This window comes from Ranitomeya variabilis, chromosome 2 (assembly GCF_051348905.1).
Source record: "Ranitomeya variabilis isolate aRanVar5 chromosome 2, aRanVar5.hap1, whole genome shotgun sequence".
Lineage (NCBI taxonomy): Eukaryota > Metazoa > Chordata > Amphibia > Anura > Dendrobatidae > Ranitomeya > Ranitomeya variabilis.
In genome coordinates, this window is record NC_135233.1 from 508,464,924 (window position 1) to 508,488,952 (window position 24,029).

At 40.0% G+C, this 24,029-nt stretch overlaps 1 protein-coding gene across 3 annotated transcripts in view; it reads right to left on the reverse strand.

Annotated features, from left to right (window-relative positions):
* Positions 1-1,439: 1,439 nt before the first annotated feature.
* Positions 1,440-24,029, reverse strand: part of BDNF (brain derived neurotrophic factor) — a 78,340-nt gene continuing 55,750 nt past the window's right edge. For all 3 annotated transcript variants that reach the window (XM_077288043.1, XM_077288044.1, XM_077288045.1), the window contains one exon: positions 1,440-2,765. In XM_077288043.1, coding sequence (XP_077144158.1) covers positions 1,998-2,765 — 768 coding nt within the window. In that variant the 3' untranslated portion in view covers positions 1,440-1,997. The remainder of the gene's footprint in view (positions 2,766-24,029) is intronic.

Below are 24,029 nucleotides of genomic sequence, written 5' to 3' on the forward strand. Positions count from 1 at the left end.
GTGTGACGGTACCCTAATTCCAGAGAAATCCGTGTATTTCTTAATATGTAAATAAGGTGTTAAGATCTATGGGCCGAACACTGATCTCCCAGAGAATCTGCTTCCAGAGCTTCTATTAAATGAAGGGGGCATTACCAGTGTGACACAAGTAGCTCAGGAGAGCAGACTGTCAGTCATTACTTGTCTCACACTGGTAACTCTCCCTTTCTTATAAAATAATCTTTGGAGGCGGATTGTCATGCAGATCAGTATCCGGTCCATAGATCTTAACAGCTCATTTCCATTATAGAAAAACTTGGATTTCTTTGGAATAAAACATCGGATCACAGATCACAAGGTATCATTTTATTCAGCTTCCTATGGCAAAAAGGTCATTAGATGGCTGAGAAGGATTGAGTCTACTAACAGATTCCCTTTAACTAAAGAGTGACCAATATTCACATCTGGTGATGGTTTTGCAAACAGAACGGATCTTTTTCCCTAGTGTCTAAACATTCTGTACTAATTTCTGCTTAAAGTGTACAAAAGAGAAGGCAGCAATTTCATGGCAGACACCAATATCATTGTATCAGGTCACAAGGAAATGGTGTCATTGTTGCAGTATGAGACAAGATAGACTTCATGCCTCCTTTGATGTCAGTTGCATTCTCACCAATATTAATCAGTAATGCAAAAAAATAAGAAAATGCATTTTAAGTAAAATCCTTGTGCTAGTGTTCCTATGATCTTAGCTTGGCTAGAAGTTCTGTATCGTTGGGATGCCTTGCCTGTTTTTCAATACTTTGTGTCCTTTACACATCACAACATCCAAATTTTATGTTACTCTCCTCGGAAACCCGGTAACTGCTCCGCATCTCATTTGTTTGCCTATTAGCATTATGAGGACAATGTTACGCGGCCAAAAGTGCTTAGATAAACAGCTACCAGGTAGCATTTGTAATGCAAATGTCAAAAGAACCCAGCAACATTCTGACCATCTTCATATTCAAGATCTTGTCTCTTCTAATCTGCCACTTCCTTTTTCTATTTTTTTTTTTTTTTTTTAGGAAATGCACCATTTTGCATGAATTTCAGAATAGTATACACAGCCGTAACGTTAGCACACAAAAGCCTGCAAAAAGAGAAAGCTTCATGCCCTCATTGACATACAACTCCATTTCCAATGCAGGTTCGAAAACGTTTAACATGAACATTTAATTTTTTTTTTTTTTTTTTAATTGCCTTAATTTTTTTTTAAATTTTTTTTTATCAGTAGTCTGATTCGAGTTTGCAAACACCTTCACAACATACAAAAAAATGAAATATTTGTCTGCTTCTTTTTAGCTAAAACACGTATTCATGACAAGCTCTTTGCAACTTTTTTTTTCTTTTTTTTCAGGAACGAAAATTAAAAAAAAAACAAAGCAAAACACAAAAAATTAAAAATTAAACAGTAGAGCTATAACAACAGCACCTTGACATTGTTTAATTCCAACGCTATCAGAAGTTAAAAGCAGTAAACAGATATAATACCGACATGAATAAAGATACTGTCTAAAGTGTAAACAGAATGTTTTGGTTCGATTTTTTTGTCTTTTGTTTGGATGAAGACAGAGAATTATCAATTCACAATTGAAGCAGCATGCATGCTTGTTTATATCTTTTTATGATTTCAATTCTTGGCAACATCAACAAACCACAATGTTTTTTTTTTGAGGAACGTAATGCAGGCTTATCTCTTGACCCATGGACTGCGAAAGGGGCCGAGGAATAATTGCACAGCAATGTGGTCCCGGCCCCCCTAGCAGAGTACAGGCTACATTGTGCACAAAGGACTCTGTTTTCCTTTAGGTTATGGATATGTTCAATAAATAGATTTGTAGAACCACGGTACTGTATAAACTTCATTTATACATGCAGTCCATAAAATTATTTCTTTTACTGAATAATTTACCCTGTTATGTATATATACAAATAGATAATTTTCTTTTCAATATAATCTATACAAGATAACATCACTATCTTCCTCTTTTAATGGTCAGTGTGCATACACAAGAAGTGTCTATTCTTATAAAGCGCCAGCCAACTTTTTTTTTGCTATCCATGGTGAGAGCGCGCACATAAGACTGGGTAGTTCGGCATTGCGAGTTCCAGTACCTCTTGTCGATGCCCCTGCAACCTTCCTTCATGTAGCCCATAGGATTGCATTTGGTCTCATAGAAATATTGTTTCAGTTGACCTTTGGGTACTGGGACTTTTTCAAGAACAGTAACTGTTTGACCCGCCATATCTATGGCAGTTTTCTTGTCTGCTGCAGTCACCCATTCGCTAATACTGTCACATACACTCAACTCCCCACGCCTGGCTGGGTCTGAGTGGCGCCGTACTCTCATGGACATGTTTGCAGCATCCAGGTAATTTTTATACTCCTCAAGAAGAAAAAGCAAAGGGGGCTCCAAAGGCACTTGAGTGCTCAGCATAACCCTTGACGAATACATATCTGAGTCCTTCTTCTCTTCACTCTGCCTTATGCTTTGTTCCTCTTCTAGGAGTTCTTCTATGACCTGTTCAAAGGTGTCTGTCAGGGATGGAAGTCCACCTCCTCTTGAACTACTCATTGGCCCACCTATGCTCTCCAGAGTACCATGGGTCCGAAGACCCAGGTAGGCCAGGCCACTTTGTCCTCTGACACTGGCTTCTTTCATAGGCGCAGCTTTCATGCAACTGAAGTATGAAATAACCATAGTAAGGAAAAGGATGGTCATTACTCTTCTCACCTGATGGAACTGCGTGAAGAAAACACAAAATAATACAAAGATTAGAATTAGGACAGCCAACAATTGTACATAGTGAATCAAATGCCTGTGATCAACAAGACATTAACAATTCATGAAAAACGTATCATAACATATTTCAATATGAACACCTTACGTACATTTTTGTGTGAATAATAGGAGTATACTGTAAGATTGTCATTTTAAGAGCTCACAACATTCCCAAAAGGGGTTCCATGTATAAAAAGTGTAACAGGTATCCACGGTAAAACTTAGAAAAGACCCTTTCCACCATATCTGGCTTCAGCAGCAAGTAAGACCAGGAATCATAAAGAATATTTTGTCCTCCTCAAAGTCCCATGTGCTTCCTCTGCTTTTTTTTCTTTTCATCATTCATAGTAATACCTAACTAACCTCTGATATGGTTTCCTACCACAAATGGGTCGGGGATTGAATAGGCAATTTCTGACTCTAAGGGTAGGTGCTCACGGTCGGTTTCTCCATTTGGAAAAAATGGTCCTATTATTATGATCAGACTCTCATCAACGTTTGATCAGAGCTTGATCAGAGTGCAATGAGTATTTCATGACAACTGAGGGAAAAAAATTGGTCCTCTACTTTCTGTCAGTCCATGAAAATCAGACCACACTCCAATGTCATCCGAGTGTGGTCCGATGTTTCTCACAGACTTGCATTGCTGATTTTGATCTGACACTCGGATCAAAATTAGACATGTCTATGATTATTCCTTGGACCACTCAGTCGGACACGTGCACAGCCCCATAAAATATCATGGGTACGAGTGCTATCCGTGAAAACCACCAAAAGCATTCGTCCAATATAATCAGTCGTGTGCATGAGCCCTAAGGGAGTCTTTTTATTGAGTTTTTGGAGAGGGCAGAAAAAACAAGTTTTTGAGGAATTTGGAGTTTTTGAGGAAGATTTGGAGAGTTTCTGCTCAGCTTCTGTTCCAAAAACTCAAAAAGCTCAGTGTGAACATGTGCTTAGACGGACAGCAAGAAACTGCCAGTGAAATATTATAATATTTCATAGGTTTCTCCATCCAAATGAAATAGAAAAATCTGGCATAGCCTTTCATATTGCTTTTATTCACCCTGTTTTCATGATTTGCTGCTCAAAACAGCCATCATTTTAGCTCTATAGTAATAATATTACACTTCTAAAAGTCTAAATATTTCAGAGAGGCACTATAGATTTAGATTTTAATCAATTTGAAGTGACAAATGCCTAAAATTTTGCTTATGTTAAAATAATATATTATTCACCATTTAAATCATCTTTACCTGCTGATCACTAAAAGCCACTTAGCCAATACATACAATAAACTCTAACAACCTCGGTCTTCTCAACCATTAAACATAGCAGTCCGCTATAACATTTCTGCCTTTAAACAGCTTTAAAAAGATAAAATAGTTACATATTCAACCTTATAAAAGTCTATTTGTTAGACATATAAAAGCGTTGCTATTGTACACACTGGTTTAGACGTCAGCATCCAATGGAAAACCTATGTATAGTTAACTGGTGTCATAAAATGATAAAGCAGCAAAATGGGAACAGTCAGTTTGCAAAATGTTCTGACTCTTTGTTATTGTCATTTTCCACTTATTGGGAGCCATTGGACCTTGTACACAGTACACCAGTGGTCCTAGCATTATAAGAAATGGTTTCCTTAATATTGCATCCTTCAGCCCAGGCTTGGTGCCGAAAATGCACCTTCTGGAGTCCATATAGAATGATATTGACCAATCTCTTGTAGGCCAGGCATAGTGGTAGAAAGAAACCCAAGGCATAATAATATAACCACATCACCTGCTACTCAGCTTGGATGGCATAACCACAGAAGGGAGTAGGCTGTTGAAATAAATATGCTAAGGCTAGGTTCACATCGCGTTAGGGCATTTCATTTCTTAGCAGCACTAGTGCTATGTAACGGATCCGTTAACGCACCCATAGACTTCAATTAGCGTAATGCATGTCAAAATCGGCATGCATTAGCGATGGTCCGTTACTTTGTGACGCACCTTCGAACGTGGACTACCGCGTTTTCGGGTACGTTTCGGCTAACGCACAGCGAACGGAAGCGCTCACTGTGCATTGAGCTCTATTGCTAGCGAATGCCGATGCAATGCAACCATGTGTTAACGCATGCGTTAGTGCGATCGCAAAAATAAAGACAATTTGGGACACATCGTTAGCGCATCCATTTAACGGATCCGTTAAGCGGAATGCCCTAACGCGATGTGAACCTAGCCTTAGATCCAAGGCTTTGTGTCATGATCATACATTATGCACCAAAAGGCCCCCATTGACATTTAGTAGTTTTTGGATAAAGGATCATTCAGTCGTAAGCTATTTCTCCCATGTCCTCCATATGTAAACATGGTCAAGTGTTCATGTGTTTTGACAGAGGATAGTAGAGAAAGTTTGTCCCAGACAACTCTGACTAATAAAAGGGACAAGCATTAAAATTAAAACTGCCTGAGCTTTATCTCCCTCAAGAGTTAAATGGGCACAATTCACATTAGCTTGTTGACCATCCTGACGATATTGGTAGATTCTTCTTTCATCTAATGTGTATGGATGACTTAAACCTTTATGGCGTAAAGACAACTTCTGGGTCCAGGCGTGGTCCATTGTCCTGGCTTGGTATCATACGGATGCCTTTTGCCACCCAGGTTTGGTGCCATAAACAAACCACCTTTATTCTAAAGTCAGCATTCTAAATGTATCTCCTGTAGCCGAGACCTTTTACTATCAGTTTCCCTCATGTACAACCATTTGTGCCATAGACATGTCTCCAGTTGCCCAGGCCTGGATGCCTCATGCAGCTTAGGATTGGTACCAAACACATACTTCTTTAAGACCATGTTTGGTGTCATAGACCCACCTCCTATGGCACCTTATTTAGCTTAGGATTGTCGACATAACCATTCACGATGCAGATGTGACAATGCGTCCTACTAGTTGGATCACATTGACATTTCTGTTTATTATCAGATCCTTGTAAACATTCATTAAATTCATTAATTCGGCAATATGTCCAGCTTGTCTCTTTTGTACGAGTCTGTATATATCTCCGGTTTAGGCTTTGTCAGTGATGAAGTGGGATGGGGGAGTCAGTACAATGCACGCTGTATGAAAATCGACAATGCAGTGAGAGATTACGCTATTAAGCATCTATTGCACTTGGATATCTATTCCTACTTCCATTTAGAGAAGTCTCTGATAAAGATGTAAGTCATGCCGAATCCCAGCCTAAAAAGATGACACGCGTCAGTTTCCTGACATTTTCCCTCCACTCGCGCACAGCAGATCTTGATTCCATTATCTCATGTTTGCTTACTAACCTTCTACAAGATGAAACATTGTATTTATTGAGAAAAACCCCGACACTGATAATTATTATATTCCTAGCAGAATATCTCTGACTTTCCTATTCATTGGAGAGAAGGCGATTGGGGTACAAATATTTGTCGTAGGATTTAGAAGCAGGAAGAGATAACCTGAGAGCTTTCTGGAGCAAATGCTACATGTCAGAAGCAGTATAGAGATTTAATTTTTAATGAGCTCTCTTATTCTGTAAAAAGCATTGTAAGGGCATTATGGGAGATGTAACCAGGCAACCGCATTAAAGCTCTAGTAACACAGTCACAAACCGACTATCATGAACATCATAGTGGAATGGGAGAATTCCCCAGCACTTTTTCTATTGTCGCTTCTTTTATGCAAAACTTACAATAGAAAAGACACTGTACAGCTATATATAGCCATGCAAATTATGCAAAAAAGGCTGATGCTTATTACAGGTGATGTGGAAATGTTCATTAGTGAAGATAAAGACCTAGAAAATAATAACTTGCATGCTTGACTACTTATTGCATGCTTGACTACTTAAAGGGGGTCTTTATTTTAAAGGAGTTGGCCAGTCTTGAAATAAAAACCTGTAGTCACTCTATGTGCCTGCAGACTGCCCAATCATGATAGCATGCTATGCACTGATATTCCCTGTGCAAGTAGGTGGTCATATGACCGCGTGTTTACAATTTGCATACATGCAGTCACATGCCAACTAGACTTGCTCAGCTTATCTCTATGACAATGAGTGGAGAAAAGTTAGATAAGACTAGTAGGCACATGACCACAAATTGTATACATGTCACGTAAACCACCCACAAGAGCCAAAAATACTCATTCATCGTGAGCCTGACGATTTGACTGTCTGAACTCACATAGATTGACTGCAGATATTCGTCCCAAGCCTGCACAACACTGAAATAATATGGACAATCCTTTTAAATAACTCCAAACCTTTATAACTCCAAACCCAGTTTTTCATCTATTTCTAGACTGCTGAATGCAAGGCAGATAAGGGGATCTATATTGCCTGATTTTTACATCTATAAGTATACAGCTCTGGCAAAAATTAAGAGACCACCACATCAAAACCCTGTCATGGGCAGCCCAATCTCCAGACCTGAACCCCATTGAAAACCTCTGGAATGTAATCAAGAGGATGATGGATAGTCACAAGACATCAAACAAAGAAGAACTGCTTACATTTTTGCCCCAGAAGCAGTGTGAAAAACTGGTGGAAAGCATGCCAAGACACATGAAAGCTGTGATTAAAAATCATAATTATTCCACAAAATATTGATTTCTGAACTCTTCCTGAGGTAAAACATTAGTATTGTTGTTTTTAAATGATTATGAACTTGTTTTCTCTGCATTATTTGAGGTCTGAAAGCACTGTTTTTTTATTTTGACCATTTTTCTTTGTCAGAAAAAAAATAAAAAATGTATTGCTTGCAAATTCAGAGACATGTTGTCAGAAGTTTATAGAATAAAAGAACAATTTATATTTTACTCAAAAATATACTTATAAAGAGAAAAATCAGACAAACTGAACAGTTTTCAGTGGTGTCTTAATTTTTGCCATATAATATATACACATATGATGTGAATACCATTGATTTATTTTAAAATTATATATGTGAAGAGATGGAAAATATGAAGCAGAAAGTGAACAGTCAGGTTTTAAAAGTTGAAATGTTAGACAGAGGAAAAATAGGTAAGCATAAGGATCCGAGCAATTGTAAGCATGGCTGGTGATTGGGTCAGATTGTACCAGAAATAACACATCTTATGAGGCTTCTCAGCATACAGTGTGCAGGGTTTTGTACTCAGCTGCGGTTGAGGTAGGCACAGGTAGTGGTTTCATAAAAATGTCCAGTCAGGTTTATTAACTTCATAAACCTGCCTAAGCATAAGCAAACAAAAGATAGCCTTCTCCGGCACAAAGTGAAAAAACAGAAAAGAAACAGTCCATATAGTACTGCGGGTCCACCAGCTCAGGTAAGTGTCCTTCAGCAAATACACTGGAGGCCTCCACACCTCCTGTCACACTGAATGAGACACTCGGCCTCCATTTTATCTGCCAAACCACGACCCTGGGGTAGGGATATGTGGGCAGTCATTCCCACCCATCTCTTTTGACTGCTTGTAAAACCCGACCCTGGAATGCCCTAATAACTCTCTCTGCATTATATAAGCTGGAGCATGCTTTCTGAGCTCACATCCCCGAAGCTACCAACCTCGACGATTCATATCTCCCCTCCAGAAACTGTCCAGTGGCCATCTTACAAGCGGTTAAAAGCTCCAAAAGGTGGTCCATGAGAGGACAAGTGGTGAACCAGTAATGGTGGCATTGGACTCCTCGGCTTAAAGAGATATTTCCATCTCCAAGATCCTATCCCAATATGAAGTATAATTGAAGGTATTTGCTAATATTATTATTATTACGCCTACTGCATATCAGGATAGGATCTCGGTGATCGGAATACCCCTTTAATGATGCATGCACAGTTCACTTTCCGATATACAGTGCCTTGCGAAAGTATTCGGCCCCCTTGAACTTTTCAACCATTTCCCACATATCATGCTTCAAACATAAAGATACCAAATGTAAATTTTTGGTGAAGAATCAACAAGTGGAACACAATTGTGAAGTTGAACGAAATGTATTCGTTATTTAAATTTTTTTTTAAATTGAAAAACTGAAAAGTGGGTTTTGCAATATTACATAACTTAATATTTGGGACAGAAACCTTTTTTTTGCAATTACAAAGGTCCAGCTTTTCCTGTAGTTTTTGACCAAGTTTGAACACACTACAGCAAGGATTTTGGTCCCCTCCTCCTTACAGATCTTCTCGATAGAGATCTTCTCCATATCTTTCAGGTTTTGGGGTTGTCACTGGGCAACACTGAGTTCCAGATCCCTCCAAAGATTTTCTATTGGGTTCAGGGCTGGAGACTGGCTAGGCCACTCCAGGACATTGAAATGCTTCTTATGGAGCCACTCTTTAGTTGCCCTGGCTGTGTGTTTTGGGTCATTATCATGCTGGAAGATCCAGCCACGGCCCACCTTCAATGCTCTGTCTGAGAGAAGGAGGTTGTTGGCCAAAATCTTGCTATGCATGACCTCATCCATCCTGTCGTCATTTCACCTTTGCAGAAAAGCATTCCCAAAGTATGCTTCATGGTTGGGACAGTGTGCTTGTGGTTGTACTCATCCTCCAAACACGGCGAGTGGAGTTGATACTAAAAAGTTTCATTTTGGTCTCATCTGATCACATGACCTTCTCCCATGCCTCCTCTGGGTCACCTGATCAGATGGTCATTGGTGAATTGCAAACAGGCCTGAACATGTGCTGGCGTGAGCAGGGGGACCTTTCATGCCCCGCAGTATTTTAATCCATGACAGCGCAGTGTGTTTCTAATGGTAATATTTGAGAAAGCTCCAGACTGAGGAAGATTGACAGTCATCTTGTGTTTCTTCCATTTTCTAATAATTGTGCCAACAGTTGTTGCCTTCTCACCAAGCTGCTCTTTTATTATCATGTAGCCCATCCCAGCCATGTACAGGTCTACAGTTTTGTCCCTGGTGTCCTTAGACAGCTCTTTGGTCTTGGCCATGGTGGAGAGGTTGGAGTGTGATTGATTGAGTGTGTGGACAGGTGTCTTTTATACAGGTAATGAGTTCAAACAGATGCAATGAATACAGGTGCAGAGTGCAGAGTAGGAGGGCTTCTTAAAGAAAAACTAACTGGTCTGCAAAAGCCACAATTCTTGCTGGTTGGCAAGTGATCAAACGTCTGACCTCTGTAATTGTGAACAGAGGTTTCTGTACCAAATATTAAATTCTGTTTTTCTATTGTATTAAATACTTATTTCATTCAATGAAATGCAATTTAATTAAAAATCATACAATGTGATTTTCAGTTTTTTATTTTTACATTCTGTCTCTCTCGGTTAAAGTGTACCTATGATAAAAATTACAGACCTCTCCATTCTTTGTAGGTGGGAAAGCATGCAAAATCAGCAGTGTATCAAATATGAATTTTCCCCACTGTATACAGGATTGCAGTGTGCTGTGAACATCTTTGTGCCACATATCACAGGACATAGGTCTTATGACGTGCATGCCTAAATGGATCAGAGCAGTTTTGGCACCATAAGGGGGACATGCACAATATTGGGCAGGTAGCCTTAGTGCTATGACCGATGAGTGTATTATGAATGCAGAGAGTCATCTGAGCACTGTCCTGAATGCTTCTGACATAAAGCCAATAGAGCAGGTAAGTCATCAAGGCACAGGCCAAACAGTAAACCAGCAAATCACCTCCTTTATGGTATGTTACCTGGAAAAGCCATGAAGGTCCCTTTATTAACAAATTGAGGCCTACTATCATTGAAAAATATAGGCCCCTATTTATCAAAGCTAATACACCAGAATTATAGCGTAAAATGCTTTTAAAGGTGTAGCATGTACTTACGCTAACATTTTGTGAGTCTTGGCTTTTTCACTCATGCTTTGCTCAGCTCTGACAAAATAAGTAGACTTGGGGTGGAACGAGGTCACGACGCGCTGTGCATATCTTGCACCAGAAATCTTATTCCAACTGTTGATTGGCGTAAGATTTGTGGTGGGGCACATGGAGGTGCACGCCACTTTTCAGACATTCATGATTTATTAAGCGCTGTGCGCTGCTTTATGAATCTGGTGCCTCTGACTCCTGCATGCTCCCTCATCAGGACAATGCTGGCCTTGATTAATCGAGACGAAAATCGCTTTAAAAATGTCTTAATTTTATATGTAGATTTAAACAGTTATATGTTCAGCATTTGTACTAAAAGCTTTCCAGGTGCATATGCTGAATGCAGTTTACAAACTAAATGTGAACAAAACCTAACACTGGATAAATGTTAGTGATCGCTGACAATGTCCAACCATGCTTTTGGTCTTGGCTGCATGGACAGAAACCCAACATTCTAAATGCAAGACCAACTATGATGTCTTGGAATGAGATGTTCAACAAACACATATGGATGAAAGGCTTAGCTCTAGCCATATTTTTGGCCATGTTGTGTATAGTACAGACTGGTGTACAATTCAAACAAACTACTCATTGTGGAGACAAGATACAATGACCTAAAAACGAGTCAGATCTGTCAAAATCAGATCAAAATGTGGGTGTATTGACAACACAACATGGTCTCACTGTCCAGAGAACAATGTCCTCATTTTACGTGAATAATAGACCGTGGGTTGGTCTAATATGACAGTGCGTAACCCCTCTTGGGTGAATATAGTGTTTCCGCTTTATGACTATTACTAAATGAGGATCAGTGGGAATGATTCAGAATCAGAACTGAGAGATCTAGACAAAAGTACCAAAAGAACCTTTGATAAAACTCCTTGTTTTGGAGGATCACATTTTTTCCTGACTGTTAAGAATGACTGCATCACTGACTCACTGATGTAACGCTGGCGAGCTGGGATATTTTTATCTTTCAAAATATTAAAAACATGCGTGGAACGCCTTACACCTCAGTAGCTGTGCCAAGGACAGTGAGAACAGAGCCATGCATTCATAAGTTATATGCAAGCCGTCCACAGCAGACAGTGATGAGAGAGGAAAAATAGACACATTATACAAAGTTATTACGGCCGATTTCAGCGTATCGATCTCGATACAAAAATATTACAGTCCCATTGATTAATTAGGACTGCAATTATGGGTAATGCTCCAGCAACTTCCATCCAATGCATTTTGACAATGGGGTTTTAAAGAGTTTGTCCTGCCCCATAAATTTTATCAACATGGGATGGCGTAAAATTACACACTGTAATTCTTAACCCCCTGCTGATCCAGTGCCTCCAGGGGGCATGTTCTGATGTTATGGTTATGTGACCACTGCAGCCACCAAGGTCACAAGGCTGTGCAGAAGCATCATTGCTGAAGGTCAGGATACAGGGACTGTCGGGATTTGTTATTTCACAGCATTCCAACATTTTGGTAAAATATTTTAAGGGGCTATTCAGTGTCTTTAAGACAGATACACAACTGTGGGTGGGGGATATCTCAAGCACACAATGCCAGAACAACAAGCTCAAGTTTTTCCAACTTCAATTGTCAGAAAGGGAAAGGATTTTGCAATACACAAGTAGATGATCCAATAGAAGGGAAATAGCATTTCACTCTCTGCCATGTCGCTAAACAAGGCTTCCATTTTGGGCTCACGATAAAGACTTTCCAATCTTAGGCCCTGTAAAATAGCTAGATCATTCAATCTGTTTTTTTCTATAAAACTCAGCCCAGAGTCTCATATTTACAAACTTTTAAAGATCTGGGGACATTACTATTAGAAGTATCACCAGTAACGGAGTTGGCTTTAGCACTGTAGAAGAAGGCCCATAAAACTATTTACTGTAGGTTGGTATTTTGTTATATTTTCAGCTGTTCAATGGATCATTGCCAAAAGCAAGAAGAAAAACAGTAGACAAATTCAGTCTTGCACTGTAATATCTTAAAATAGCCTTGTTTGAGTGGGTTTATGGGTAATCTAAAAGGCCGTCAAAGGTGGAATGAAGCAATACTCATAAATTGTTCCTATCACAGATGTTCTGTAAGCATTTTTGGAAAGTCCATTAACCTTATATTAACCATAAAAAGGTCCTGTGTATATCCATGCTCCTTTTATAGCTTACACTTAAATGGCCCTTGAAGCTTTATCATAAGAGGATGTGATTTATTCCTGTTATTTAGACACACAATGCTCTAGATATTTTACAGCTTGTAATACCGTGTATAGAGACTCTCAAGGCTACTAGTTTATGTCCAAATTTGAAGTTTTACAAAACCCTCTTGTTGAATAAGTTGCATGGGAAGACAGCCAAGCCAAGAACTATGCAACCTGATAAAAAGTGGATACAGAAGACATTACAATTCTTCCTTTTTGTTTCTGGGCTAAGTACACAGAAACGCTTTTAAGGTAAATGAACATGGGTAACAATCAAGGTAAAGTCCCTTTTCCCTCAGTCTTCTGTACAAATATTGGCATATTGCTAGAATATGATAACATTCTATGATTGGTAAGGGGCCCCCACCTACCCTGAAAAGGAAAGGGCAAGGGAAAGACCTCTTGCCCTGCACAGTCTTTCTCTTCTCATGGTTCCCCAGCTATTTGCTGTGCAGGGGAACTACCACACATCCATAGATAAGGTAGGGGATCAATTGATATTCCCTGGGTGGCTGGGAAAACAGGGAAGTAATTTTCCCAGAAATTTGACTCCCACCAATACATGAGATTAAAATATCCCATTAATTGCAAATTTCTTGATGATCAGAGACAATTAATAGGTGAATATTACTTTTCCTTGGCTGGCTTGGCTAAGGGTTCAATAGTAAAGTTAGGTGTTTTGCTTCTGGGGTTCGTATCTTGTAAGACATAGGAACCTTGGGAATTTGCCCAATTTGACAGATTCTAAAATGGTTTGTCTATATACTTTTTGGTGGATTTTTTTAGAGGTTTTTTTCTATCTTCATCCTAATCACCAATGATATCATGTTCATAAACAACTGTAAGAATATACGTAGAAAAGTCAGTGAAATTATGTATTTAAAGATACAGGTGATTATCGTGGTAGAATGCTAAGCAGCATACTAGTTCAAAATGGCTGCCTTTTCATTAGGGTGACAAAGCTGCTCTAAATAAACATACTGCTTTCTCCATACACTGACTAACTGTAAGAACTCACTTCTATGTTTAGACAAACAGATGTGTCTTGCAGCTAAAGAACCAAACATTGTCAGGAATTAGTCTTTCATGGACAAATCTGGAAAATCTGGTAGTTATAAGCAGTTATCTTATATGACAGGTGGATTTGGGAACACTTTGTCTAATTAGAGGGTAGCTGTGTATACTGAGACATTCCGGGCACATTAGATAAGAACGTGCTGTATGTCCCTTTAACTCTTATATTACACATCTGTGGTAGGCAAAATAGCCCAGATCCCAGGCTGGTCAGGTATTTGCATTTCAAATATTCACACATAGACGTGATGAGATACTTTGTTATCCCAGAATAACACTGCAGAGAATTACTTAATAAAGGCTAAAATAGCTCTGCAGAAAAAAAGAAAATTAATCTTATATTAACATAAGCTCAATATGGACAGAAGAAGTGCAGGTTAACCATGTCATCCATTAGATAAAATATAATCATAATCACAATTTAGCCCAATCACAATAATCTTAATTTAGCCCAATGATCTGTTAGGCCAACCTGCCGAATAATAACATAAGACGGGATTCTCACTATGGACAAATGCATTAGCGCATACAGATCCTATACAATATGATACCAACATAAACAGTAGTTTGCATATAGGATATGATGACAACAGGAGGCAAATGTTAACATAGGATGTCAGAAGACCAGCTCTAACTGGCTCTGGGGCCAGAATATTTAAAGGGGCTTCATGATATTAGGAAAAAATGGGGTTCCTCCAGAAACAGTACCACTCTCATACACTGGCTGTAACTGATACTGCAGCTCACCTTCATTTATTTTTTTTTTAAATAGAAGCATAAATATAAAGTGTGCAGTAGTCACAGTTCTTAACCCTGGTATGACAATAATCTGCATACTAATCATGTGCAAAATAGTTGCAAGTCAAATTTATGCAAGTCAAATTTAGCCAAGATGAATTTCTATAAAATGATGTTAGTCTCATGATCGGAGAAGTAGTGGATGGTGACATATAACAGCCAGGATCGGTATAGTAAACATAAACAAAATCACTTCTCTGGAGCTCCCAGCTCCAGACCCACCAAACACTGAATGCCTCAGGAGGACGACTATTTAAACCCCAGACCATATACTGTGGTGGAGATAAGGTAGATAATCTCCTACCCACTCAATGGTTGTCCACAAAAACCCAGTCCTTAAAATGGCCGATTAACCCCTCTCAACACATGGTGTGCTGGAGCAAACATCTGGGTTTTAATTTGCTGAAGCTAATAACCTCAGTGAAACGTGTCTCCCCTCCAGCACTTTGCCAGCGACTTTATCATAATATATATATGACATATATCATATGTCATCAATATGTCATTAAAATATAGCTGTAAAAGTATGGCACGTTCAAGTAACAACCAGTGTAAACCCCAGTGTACACAATGATGAGACTGCAGCACTTCCCTAATTCTGGGTATTGGGGTCCGATCTTGGACTGAGTTGTATGGATGTCTGAATGTGTCCTATGAGATACAATAATAATAATAATAATAATTTTTATTTATATAGCGCCAACATATTCCGCAGCGCTTTACAACTTATAGAGGGGACTTGTACAGACAATAGACATTACAGCATAACAGAAATCACAGTTCAAAACAGATACCAGTAGGAATGAGGGCCCTGCTCGCAAGCTTACAAACTATGAGGAAAAGGGGAGACACGAGAGGTGGATGGTAACAATTGCTTCAGTTATTTGGACCAGCCATAGTGTAAGACTCGGGTGTTCATGTAAAGCTGCATGAACCAGTTAACAGCCTAAGTATGTAGCAGTACAGACACAGAGGGCTATTAACTGCATAAAGTGTATGAGAACACGATGCGAGGAACCTGATTATGTGTTTTGTTTTTTTCTATTTTTAATAGGCCACACAGGGATAGTTAGGTTAATGCGTTGAGGCGGTAGGCCAGTCTGAACAAATGAGTTTTTAGGGCACGCTTAAAACTGTGGGGATTGGGGATTAATCGTATTAACCTAGGTAGTGCATTCCAAAGAATCGGCGCAGCACGTGTAAAGTCTTGGAGACGGGAGTGGGAGGTTCTGATTATTGAGGATGCTATCCTGAGGTCATTAGCGGAGCGGAGGGCACGGGTAGGGTGGTAGACTGAGACCAGAGAGGAGATGTAGGGTGGTGCTGCTTAACAGTAATTATTAACTAAAGATGGTCTTCATGAGCACAATGGCAGATTTAAGCACCACTACACATAGACTCCTAGGAAAAGTTTGCTGGATGTTTTCAGTTCTCTGAACTATTAATACCAGAAGTCATTGTGTAAGTGCATCACACAAGGAAAGGAGATGGTTTCATCTTAACACCAGCACTGTCTGAAGGTCCAACTTTTCAGGAGAAAGCTGCGCAGGTCAGCAGTTACCATGGAAATATGCTGGAGACAAGATGGTGTATACGGCTGTCATGGCTTATAAATATTTAGTATTCAAGGTACCGGTTAATTTCAGTGGAAGCAGATTGTTCAGTGACCCTTGGGTAGTAATTATGGTTTACGCAGCATTCAAGCAAGAACATTGTACAACAACTGAAATTAGACAAGAATAACAAATTAGTATGTCAAACATAAAGAGAGGAACAGAAATACCGCGAGGCCACAAATGCCCAATTATGAATTTGCTTAATTATCATAGCGACTGACGAATTGGCAAAGCAGTGAGCTGTGTGTGTTAAATGGTCCAGGATTACGATGCATGTGTAATTAGGCAGATTTGGCATTAATAAAACAGGATTTCAGGTGAACAAGACTATAAATCAGTAGAAAACGTTACTATAGGAAAACCCCCCAGAAATGACTGCAGTAAAAAAAGGCAACAATTGACTATTTCTATAAACAGTAGTGAAATGAACACATCAAGTTGAATTCTTTGGTCACATCACATCACAACAGTAAAGTATAAAAACTATGTATTTAAAGCACCGCTTCAGCATTTTTTTTAATTTCAGGGCTGGCTTGGTGCCGCTAATCTAAGTTCCCTGACCCCAGTATTATACTTACCAGCCGCTGTCTTCTGCTCTTCCTGGCACTGCTCTGGTCCAACGCATGCATCTTATGACCTTAACTTCTGACTGACCCGAAATCAGAAGTAACGGTCACAAACTGCCAATGTAAGTTTATGAGACCCTCGTTCTGGCTCTCATAGACTTACATTGAGTTCTGACTTCCGGGTCATCCAGCAGACATCGGAAGGTCACAACCTGCAGAAGATGGATGGAGCAGCACCATGAAAAAATGAATACAGAAGCTGGTAAGTATGAGACTAGGGGCGGGAACCTTCGATTAGTGGCACCACTCCAGTGCTGCAATGAAAAAATGCTGGAGTGGTGCTTTTAAATTATGGAATCTACTAGATTTGCACTGAAGGACTTCAATGTGTGCCGAGGTGTGGCTGCCTAACTTTCAGGAATGCTAAGGGGCTATCACCTTTTATAGTAGCTTCTAATCATCTTAAAGATTGTACACACAGTTGTATTACAGCGCAAAAAAAGCCCTCTCGCACACCTCTGTATGCCCCAATGTCATGTGGAGGCTATTTCTGTTGAATTCGGTACAAATCCAACAGAAAAAAGAAGTGTAAAAAAAATGCCTAATGCGAACTTAGTCTTAGAGGCACGTATCTATTAATCAATTTAGCACATGTCTGGGTTGTCTGTGAGCAAGAAAATGAATTGTATGCCACCATGAGCTGATGTAGATTTTAGCTACAATTTATGCCAGATGCAATCCAAAATTGCTTTTGAAAACATTTCGGAGGTTCATGGAAAATGATAAAAGTTACAAAATTTTGGGTAAAATAGGACTTTCGAAAAATTTTCAGACTCTATACTCCAATTTTCCAACTATGGAGATTATAACTTCACTGGGGTCAATATAAAAAGAACTGTCCAGGCTCCTTGTTAGTGTCAATCATTTCCATCTTTACATGACATTCAATTTATATGAACGTCTCAAAGGGGACGTCCACCAAAGTGTCTCAACCGGTGCTAAGAATTCTCTTACACAGAATCTAAAGATTGATTTGGAGACTTAATATGATGGAAATTCCTGAACGACATCAAAGCGAATTAAAGACCTTATAGCTTCATTTACAAAGCTGGAGAGGGTTCCAAACCTTTAGACCCCCACCAAAATTGTACATCTGAATAAACATTGATATGGAATTCCTGAAATTCAGGACTATATTTTTACAAAACACAGAACAGTTTTGAAAATCCAAGAGTTGCATTTTTGGTAATGGACTGCTGAGTAAAGGATAAAAGACTGAAAACCCATCTTACAAAGAAATGTGTAACCATCCTCTAATGTACAGATGTCACATAACAGCGACATTGCCACACTCCCTGCATATGTGTCACATCCCATATAGAGCTATATGATGGATAGCAAGATTGCCACTAGCAAGACGTTCAATTATTCACGGGTAATTTATTTTCGGGGTAATTAACTCCCAGTACAATTTTTCAGAGTGACTTTGTTTTTTTTAAAGTTACTATATAAAAATCTGTCCTTTGAATGTAACCTCTACTCTATTAGAGGTTGTAGAAGAAGAGGAACAAATACATGAGGATCCTTGTAACATGTACATAGATGATTTTAGTGTATTGGAATATTTGGAAAATAATAGAACAAAATTATTTAGGAATTTAGGAGCAAAACTGAAATTTCTTATGAAAATGTGATTCATGTTTCTTGATCAATATGGTATTCTTAAAAGATGATGTAGTGCCAAAGTAATGCAGTATTAAAAACAAGCCTAGGCAGTGCTGGGATGTGATCTTCTTCTGGCTAAAGGAATTGATGCCTTCTGTTAAAGATGTATTTGTTCCAATTTATCTTATTTATTCAATTTCTAGGGTGTAAGTAGCTAATGCAATGTAGGGTACTTTTCTTGTTTCCTAATTTTTGGTGAGACACAGCTGGAAAGGTGGTTTTCATAGAAGTGATGACATACTGTAGAGTCCTTTCTCTGGCTGCAGCAATGTCTGTTTTAGACACATAATTGACTCATGATCATCTTATTTTAATGTCATATTGGGTTCAGGAATCAAGAAAGGAATATTAAGACTTATTTTTAGTTTTAACTTGGTGTTCCACTACTGACCGGGAGCTCCAGACATCGTTTTGACCTGCTCGAAAGCATAGCTAGGTAGTGCCAACTTAGACCACCATTAATGTTTTGTAAAACAAGGTTGGGGGGGCTAGTAGGAGATACATTGTTTAGTTTCCAAACGGTTTCTCTGTTTGAACCATGACTGGTCCATGGTAAAGGGAACCTGTCAGCAGACTTTGCCGCTATAAGATGCAGCCACTGCCTTTCAGCTGTAGTGCTGTAGAGAAGCCCCTGGTTCAACCTGCATGTGAAGAAAAATAAGCTATATTGTACTCACCGGGGGCTGGTCCTGTGCCACAGAGTGAAGGTGAAGGTGGAGAGAGTGATGCCAGCACTGACTGGCCACAGGGATTGCATAACATAGTAATTTCACAAGATCCCCATGAGAGCCAGTGCTGACACTGCTGAAATGGTGCCAGCACTGGAGGTGAGTATAGGTGTTGTTATCTTCCAAGGGATAAACATAGGGATTAAGAAGGGTTTGTCTGAGTAGTGGACAACCCCTTTCAGGCTCTTGGGCTCTTATACAACTATATAGTAACTATTGCCAGCTATTACGTGTCTTTATTGATAAAGATCTTTATGTAGATTGTAAGCTTGCGAGCAGGGCCCTCATTCCTACTGGTATCTGTTTTGAACTGTGATTTCTGTTATGCTGTAATGTCTATTGTCTGAATAAGTCCCCTCTATAAGTTGTAAAGCGCTGCGGAATATGTTGGCGCTATATAAATAAAATTATTATTATTATTATTATTATTATGTATGGGCAGAGGAACATAGATGTGACTACAACCTCTGACCTCCTTGAAGATACAGGCATTTTGATTAAATGGGATTTCCCATGTATTTTATGACTATAGGCTTAAGTGAAAATAATAAACTAAGCTGCTTTAACATCCCCATTGACACTTCCCTCTCAGCTGCCATTAAACTTCTATCTCTCACTTCCTCCTTCGGCCTCACTCAATGGTCTTCTGCAGCCACTCACAAAGCTGGTCACACACTAGACCTCATCCTCACCCGCCTCTGCTCCCTATCTAACCTCTCTAACTCACCTCTTCCTCTTTCTGACCACAATCTACTCACATTCTCTTCCCTCGCCACTCCTTGTCTACAATCCCCACCCCACAAACTTGCACACCCTCGCAGAAATCTTAAACACCTTGATCTACACTCACTCTCTGAATCCCTCCTCCCTCTCACAGACATAAGTTCCCTACACAATGCGGATGACGCTGCCGCTCTATATAACACAATTGCTGCAGCTTTGGAATCTCTTGCCCCTCTCACACATACCAAAGCTCGCAAAATCAGCAGACAGCCCTGGCACACCAGCCTGACCAAAGAACCGAGGCGAGCTTCCAGGGCTGCTGAACGCAGATGGAAAAGATCCCACTCCAACGAGCACTTCATCGCATTCAAACAGTCCCTCACTACTTTCAAGACCACACTCGCCACAGCAAAACAAACCTACTTCTCATCTCTCATATCCTCCCTGTCTCACAACCCTAAACAGTTATTCAACACCTTCAACTCTGTCCTCCGTCCACCAGCACCTCCTCCCTCCCCACTCATCTCAGCTGAAGACTTTGCCTCATTTTTCAAGCAGAAGATTGAGAACATCAGAGACAGTTTTAGTCGACAACCCCAGAGCCCTTTCTCCCAACTACCCAGCCCTCCACCTCCAAAACCAACTTCTCCACCATTACAGAAGATCGACTCTCCACTCTACTCTCAAGATGGCATCTCACCACCTGTACACTTGACCCGATCCCTTCCCACTTCATCCCAAACCTCGCCACAGTCTTCATCCCAACTCTAACCCATCTCTTCAACCTATCACTAACAACTGGCGTTTTCCCCTCAAGCTTTAAACATGCCTCAATCACACCTATCCTCAAAAAGCCCTTTCTTGACCCATCCTCTGTATCTAGCTATCACCCTATATCACTTCTCCCCTATGCCTCAAAACTACTGGAATAACCCGTCCATCTTGAACTGTCCTCCCATCTATCTTCCTGCTTCCTTTTCGACCGCTTACATTCAGGTTTCCGGTCACACCACTCCACTGAAACTGCCTTAACTAAGGTCACCAATGACCTATTAACCGCCAAGAGCAAGCGACACTACTCTTTCCTCCTCCTCCTGGACCTGTCCTCTGCCTTTGACACAGTGGACCATTCCCTATTACTACAGACCCTCTCATCCCTTGGCATCACAGACTTGGCCCTATCCTGGATCTCATCATACCTAACTGACCGAACATTCAGCGTCTCCCATTCACACACCACCTCCTCACCTCGCCCCCTATCTGTCAGAGTCCCGCAAGGTTCAGTTCTAGGGCCCCTACTCTTCTCAATTTACACTTTTGACCTGGGACAGCTCATAGAATCTCACTGTTTTCAGTATCATCTCTATGCTGATGACACACAGATCTACATCTCTGGACCAGATATCACCACCCTACTAACCAGTATCCCTCAATGTCTATCCGCTATTTCATCCTTCTTCTCCGCTAGATTTCTAAAACTTAACATGGACAAAACAGAATTCATTGTCTTTCCCCCATCTCACGCGACCCCCCCAACGAACCTATCCATTACAGTAAACGGCTGCCCACTCTCCCCAGTCCCACAAGCTCACTGCCTCGGGTAATCCTTGACACTGATCTCTCCTTCAAACCGCATATCCAAGCCCTTTCCATTTCCTGCCGCCTTCAACTCAAAAATATTTCATGGATCCATACACTCCTAAACCAAGAATCTGCAAAAACCCTAGTCCATGCCCTCATCATCTCCCGCCTCGACTACTGTAACCTCCTGCTCTGTGGCCTCCCCTCTAACACTCTCGCACCCCTCCAATCTATTCTAAACTCAGCTGCCTGACTAATCCACCTGTCTCCTCGCTATTCCCTGGCCTCTCCCCTCTGTCAATCCCTTCACTGGCTCTCCATTACCTAGAGACTCCAGTACAAAACCCTAACCATGGCATACAAAGCCATCCACAACCTGTCTCCTCCATACATCTGTAACCTTGTCTCCCGGTACTTTCCTGCACGCAACCTCTGATCCTACTTCTCTACTCCCCTCTTATCTCCTCTTCCCACAATCGCATACAAGATTTCTCTCGCGCATCACCCATACTCTGGAACTCTCTACCACAACATATCAGACTTTCCCCTACCATCGAAACCATCAAAAAGAACCTGAAGACCTACCTCTTTCGGCAAGCCTACAACCTGCAGTAACCACCGATCGACCAAACCACTGCTCTATTCTCACCTACTGTATCCTCACCCATCCCTAGTAGATTGTGAGCCCTCGCAGGCAGGGTCCTCTCTCCTCCTGTACCAGCTATGACTTGTATTGTTCAAGATTATTGTACTTGTTTTTATTATGTATACCCCTCCTCACATGTAAAGCGCCATGGAATAACAATAAATAATAATAATAATAAGCTGCTACTGACCCTACAATTCTCCAGGTAACACTTCTCTGCTGCTCCAGACTTTGCTGACTGGGTGTAGCAGTGATGCCACATCTACCGTGTATGTGATAGCTGCTGCCGATCACTGCCTTACCAGTGATGCCAAGGTAGATGGCACCATCAGTGGAAAGAGTTCGCTACAGCAGAAGTAGTTTCCCAAAGTAACAAATTCATTTTTTCAGACTAGGTTTTGAAAAATGAACTGATTGGTTGTTTATGGAAACATTGACAAATTGTTTTAAAATAGTTTTATATGGGAGGAGGACTAATGTTAAGAATAATAACTACAAACAGATGCATTAAAAAAAATACAAAAAAATCTGTACATTGAGGGTTTTATTAAAACTCATCATAATCACTATTCAGATAACTATATGTACATGAATAAGTCAGATGCGGTCTTCAAAGTACCGGACTTCAATCTCACAACAATGGCTGAAGAAACAAGTATGGCTTCCTTCTTTAGAAATCTTCTCTCAAAATCAGTTGGAATTTTTGTTTTATTTTTACAGGAGACAACAAAAGGCCGAGGCTCTCTACTTTGTCCTGTCATAGGCAGACATTCAGGAGAGCTGCATGTCTAAATCAAACAACCCGTAAAAAAAACAACACAGAACATTCCCTTAGCAGGAAGACAAGGAAGAAAAACACATTCAATCCTGCGCCAGTTTCATGTTAATGAAGTGTGGGCAGGTGGGCTCAGAAAAGTGCAAACCAAATGGGGCTCCTTGTCTAAACATTTGGGTCCTTGTTTGTTGTTTTCTTTCGGAGTTTATTTTCGCGTGCTCTTTTCAGTCCTTTGATGTTTGCTCAGAGGTTGGAGTTAATGGCTTCTCATTTTGAGTAGAAATAAATATGATTTTTTCTATTTTGAAGGGTGAAAATTGTTACAATAGAGTCAATTAAGGGAATGATGTCTCTAAAAAGAGAATAAGGCTAGAAAATACGTAACATCCAACTAAAGGCTCTAGTAGACCGAGAGATTCATCTTTAGTTCATGCCAATGGCATTTAAAAAATTAAATCAGATATTTTTATTGAATCACTTCCACATTTTCCAGTTTACAACAGATATACAGTTAGGTCCATATATATTTGGACAGAGACAACCTTTTTCTAATTTTGGTTATAGACATTACCACAATGAATTTTAAACAAAACAATTCAGATGCAGTTGAAGTTCAGACTTTCAGCTTTCATTTGAGGGTATCCACATTAAAATTGGATGAAGGGTTTAGGAGCTTCCGCTCCTTAACATGTGCCACCCTATTTTTAAAGGGACCAAAAGTAATTGGACAATTGACTCCAAGGCTATTTCATGGACAGTTGTGGGCAATCCCTTCATTATGTCATTCTGAATTAAGCAGATAAAAGGCCTGGAGTTGATTTGAGGTGTGGTGCTTGCATTTGGAAGGTTTTGCTGTGAAGTAAACATGCGGTCAAAGGAGCACTCCATGCAGGTGAAACAAGCCATCCTTAAGCTGCGAAAACAGAAAAAAACCCATCTG